Here is a 5,255-nt window from a genome sequence, read left to right as displayed (position 1 = left end):
AGGAAACAAAGTTGTTTCAACAATTAGCATGTGCTTGGGGTGGAACTATCCATTTATTGACCCTATTTGGGGTACACCCTATTTAAAACTATTTTTGCAGTATGGTTTGGAGGAAATGACACACACACACACACACACACACACACACACTTCATTTTTAAGAAAGAGAATAGGCTACTAATCACAAAACAATATGGACCCTATTTGGGGTACACCCTATTTAAAACTATTTTTGCAGTATGGTTTGGAGAAATGACACACACACACACACACACACACACACTTCATTTTTAAGAAGGAGAATAGGCTACTAATCACAAAACAATATACAAAATGCTTTAAAGAAAGAAGACCAATCAAAATGTACAATGCAAATATTACATTGACTTCATAGTCGTGGATCCTATTTTTTTTATTATTTTCTTTTTGTTTCTTAAAATGCATAACATTTACAAAAAGGCAAAATAAAGGTTGAAATTTGAAACAGAAGTTAAAAGTTTAGTTCAGCTACAAAAAAAAAAAGGAGAAGAGAGCCCTATAATTGGGTGCTCTAATATTTATAGGCAAACACTGAGAGCGCTTGAGAAGGCAGAGTGTTCCAATTAATGAATGAATGATAATAATAAAACAATGAAATAAAATAAAATTAAATATTTATAACATGTATAAATAATTAATTAATAATACATTTAAAATATAATTAATTAATTATAATTTGTTCTGACGATTCTCAAACTATCTGAAAACCGGGACTCTCTCTGTTCTGAGCATGTGGTCTTTGTTTTTGAGTTTGTGTGGCTGAATCCATTCGGCTATCAGTGTGAGGCAGCAGCACTAGAGTCAGTCCACTCTGAATGTGCCACTCTGTACAGACGGGCGATTCATCAGCTCTCTTTCTCTCTTCAGTTCAGGATGGCAAAATAACAGGGTGAAGGCGGAGATATCAGCATTTGCGTATATGGGAGCCTGTTATTACAGCCAAGTTTAGTTTCCACTAGAGTTCAACACTCTAGAAACACGATTGTAAGTGCGTATTTGGAAATGAAAGTGAAGCGATCGGAGATGTGGAGAGCCGCTGTCCTGCTGCTGTTAACCGGCTGCGTGTGCGCGAGTGTGCCCGAGGAGCCCGCGGACAGAGCGGCTCCATCTGACGGCTATTGCAGCTGGATAACGCGGGCTCAGCCTCACGGAGCTGGAGGCAGGAGGGAGGGCTTCAGTGAGTTCAGACTGCGAGTGGAAGGAGACCCGGAGCATTATAATCCCGGCAGCATTTACCGAGGTATATGTCACTGTTTCAGCTGTTGTCAGGACCACCGGCGCGGACAGAGACGCTTCACAGTGCGCGCGCTGGAGATAGGGGCTTTGTCTGAAAAACTAACAAGCTGCCTACATAGGCAGCATGTTGGGGCATCACATTGCCTAAGTGATAGTGGAAACTGGGTTTTATTGTGGTGCGTGGAAGTTGTCTCAGTAACTATAACGTTCTAATTTAAAAGTCCACAAATATTTGTTCCCTGGCAGTGGTCATAAATGTTTTTTTTATCTTTTTTAGTTTTATGAACCAAAGGGTAAACCAAAACAGTAGATTTTAATATCTGAACTGTGTTATCAGGACAAGGATGTATTTTATCATGGTCAAGTCAGAGCAAGTTGTCACATTTATATCAGGGTGAGTTGTCACATATAGAAACACGATTGTAAGTGCGTATTTGGAAATGAAAGTGAAGCGATCGGAGATGTGGAGAGCCGCTGTCCTGCTGCTGTTAACCGGCTGCGTGTGCGCGAGTGTGCCCGAGGAGCCCGCGGACAGAGCGGCTCCATCTGACGGCTATTGCAGCTGGATAACGCGGGCTCAGCCTCACGGAGCTGGAGGCAGGAGGGAGGGCTTCAGTGAGTTCAGACTGCGAGTGGAAGGAGACCCGGAGCATTATAATCCCGGCAGCATTTACCGAGGTATATGTCACTGTTTCAGCTGTTGTCAGGACCACCGGCGCGGACAGAGACGCTTCACAGTGCGCGCGCTGGAGATAGGGGCTTTGTCTGAAAAACTAACAAGCTGCCTACATAGGCAGCATGTTGGGGCATCACATTGCCTAAGTGATAGTGGAAACTGGGTTTTATTGTGGTGCGGGGAAGTTGTCTCAATAACTATAACGTTTTAATTTAAAAGTCCACAAATATTTGTTCCCTGGCAGTGGTCATAAATGTTTTTTTTAAAATCTTTTTTAGTTTTATGAACCAAAGGGTAAACCAAAACAGTAGATTTTAATATCTGAACTGTGTTATCAGGACAAGGATGTATTTTATCATGGTCAAGTCAGAGCAAGTTGTCACATTTATATCAGGGTGAGTTGTCACATATTTAATTTTATTTGAATTTATCAACTGCAGTGTCTGTTTTCAAAAACTGTAGATTTGGCAGTTTGCCTTTTCCATTTTTTGCTGCTTAAAGCTTCCAAATAACTTATATAATTTAAATACATTTTTAATACTGATATGCCATAAAAGGCTTGATTTATGTTAGATAATGTTGTCATATCTGACATGACTGACTGAATTAATTAATAAACAAACAAACAAAAACTATTTTACATCTATTTCCGTTTTCTCCTATATGATAGCCTGCTGCAAATTGTTTTCAATATGCAAATGAAAGGTTTACAATATTTCTAACTTTCTAATTTGTACTGTGTATTAACCAATAATCAGTTTCTTTGTGCATTATATGTTGAATACTATTTGTTAGTGAAGATATTTAAAATAGGTTACATGACGATTTTACTGGAGGTATTTGAACATAACAAAATAAGAATTTCTGGACTAGAAAAGAAGTGACGTTCCTAAATGCATTTTTGGGAGAGGTGAACCCATATAATTTTTCAGTGAACTGCTGGAGCATATAAGCAGCGCTCACCTTGCTCCGGCATCAGCTGTTTCATCTGTTTCCTTCACCTCCCCAACTCCACGAACAAAATAATCACATTGCCTAAGTGATAGTGGAAACTGGGTTTTATTGTGGTGCGGGGAAGTTGTCTCAATAACTATAACGTTTTAATTTAAAAGTCCACAAATATTTGTTCCCTGGCAGTGGTCATAAATGTTTTTTTTAAAATCTTTTTTAGTTTTATGAACCAAAGGGTAAACCAAAACAGTAGATTTTAATATCTGAACTGTGTTATCAGGACAAGGATGTATTTTATCATGGTCAAGTCAGAGCAAGTTGTCACATTTATATCAGGGTGAGTTGTCACATATTTAATTTTATTTGAATTTATCAACTGCAGTGTCTGTTTTCAAAAACTGTAGATTTGGCAGTTTGCCTTTTCCATTTTTTGCTGCTTAAAGCTCCCAAATAACTTATATAATTTAAATACATTTTTAATACTTATATGCCATAAAAGGCTTGATTTATGTTAGATAATGTTGTAATATCTGACATGACTGACTGAATTAATTAATAAACAAACAAACAAAAACTATTTTACATCTATTTCCGTTTTCTCCTATATGATAGCCTACTGCAAATTGTTTTCAATATGCAAATGAAAGGTTTACAATATTTCTAACTTTCTAATTTGTACTGTGTATTAACCAATAATCAGTTTCTTTGTGCATTATATGTTGAATACTATTTGTTAGTGAAGATATTTAAAATAGGTTACATGACGATTTTACTGGAGGTATTTGAACATAACAAAATAAGAATTTCTGGACTAGAAAAGAAGTGACGTTCCTAAATGCATTTTTGGGAGAGGTGAACCCATATAATTTTTCAGTGAACTGCTGGAGCATATAAGCAGCGCTCACCTTGCTCCGGCATCAGCTGTTTCATCTGTTTCCTTCACCTCCCCAACTCCACGAACAAAATATAGGCATCTTGCTATCCATACTTATCTTCCAAGCATTTGTAGCTGTCTCTTTCAGCCCCTCCACTGCGGACATCAAGCCAAATGAGTTTATCCCCAGTAGCTAAAGAGTATATGGGCAAAACAAAACTTATGAAATATTACCAATTCTATAACAGAAGCCTGGTATCATTGTATGTGTTTTATTCATTTTGATTGACCCGTGAAAGCAATCAGAAAGATAATGCAACTGATTATTTTTATTGTGATTATTTCCAGTATCCCTGTATGCAACCAACCCTGCATACTTCAGAGGCTTTACTCTTATCGCTCTGAAGGAAGGGCACAATGGTGACCAAGAGGAGGATTATGCTGGAAATTTCCAGGTGAGAATCTGACCAAAGTCATGCACACTAGCAATGCAAATGCACACTTGGGAAACATAATTCTCTGTGATGTAAAACATGGTAAACCCCCAAAATAAAACTGCGTACCCATATAATCATATAATGCATTAGACTAGAAAAATAAATTAGCTGATCAGCTTTTTAAAGGAAGGCTTTGGGATATGTGTCTGTGTCTAATCAAACCAAAATTTCTGGCATGTCAGAAATTCATCTGACCATCCGATTGCTGGTCAGAAGAGGCTACTCACTTCTTGTTACCCCGTGTACACTGCACGTCAAAAAAAGACGCACGACAAATCTGAAATTCGGCTGACTCAAAAAAGAGTCACACAAGTCAGAATTCGGCTCAAAATTGAAAGAAAACGACACACAGTGGATGCCTGGCCTAAGATGGTTGTTCATTTTCTAAAAACAAATGAAGACATTTTAATGAAACCTGAGCTCTCTCTCTCTCCATGGAAAGTCAATGCAACCAAATCTAGACAGTTCAAAAAGTTAATACAACATTGTGAACATAATACATATGAATCAAGTGTCAAGCATTTGATGAGCTCTATATATGTGCACTGATCAATGTTTATATGGGAATAAAAGCATACATTAAATGTGTTCATCATATCAAGTAGGGATGCACCGAAATGAAAATTCTTGGCCGAAGCCGAAGCCAAACAAATTGCTTGAAACACTGGGCCGAAGGCCAGATACCGAACACGGTTTTTCCGCATTTTTTTCCCCCATGTATTTAAAAATTTTTTTTTCACCATTGCATAAATTAAATAGCCAAAATATGCTTTTTTGTCTTGCTTTTCAAAGAAAAAATCAACAAAAACTTAACACTTTGAGTAGCAAATCAGCATATTAGAATGATTTCTGAAGGATCATGTGACACTGAAGACTGGGGTAATGATGTTGAAATTTCAGCTTTGATCACAGCAATCAATTACACTTTACAATGCATTCACATAGAAAACAGCTATTTTAAATTATAATAATATTTTATAAC

At 37.4% G+C, this 5,255-nt stretch overlaps 1 protein-coding gene across 1 annotated transcript in view; it reads left to right on the top strand.

Annotated features, from left to right (window-relative positions):
• Window positions 1-866: 866 nt before the first annotated feature.
• LOC107710758 (spondin-1-like) overlaps window positions 867-5,255 on the top strand; it is a gene marked incomplete at its 3' end in the record, with an annotated part of 6,739 nt that continues 2,350 nt past the window's right edge. The window contains exons 1-2 of the mRNA XM_016515605.1: window positions 867-1,279; window positions 4,125-4,231. Of these exons, the coding sequence (XP_016371091.1) occupies window positions 1,042-1,279; window positions 4,125-4,231 (345 nt within the window). The remainder of the gene's footprint in view (window positions 1,280-4,124; window positions 4,232-5,255) is intronic.

The sequence above is a fragment of the Sinocyclocheilus rhinocerous genome, unplaced genomic scaffold (assembly GCF_001515625.1).
Source record: "Sinocyclocheilus rhinocerous isolate Xijiao unplaced genomic scaffold, SAMN03320098_v1.1 scaffold6334, whole genome shotgun sequence".
Classification (NCBI taxonomy): Eukaryota; Metazoa; Chordata; class Actinopteri; order Cypriniformes; family Cyprinidae; genus Sinocyclocheilus; species Sinocyclocheilus rhinocerous.
Note: the sequence above shows the minus strand (reverse complement) of the source record. Positions and strands in the feature narration are given on the sequence as shown.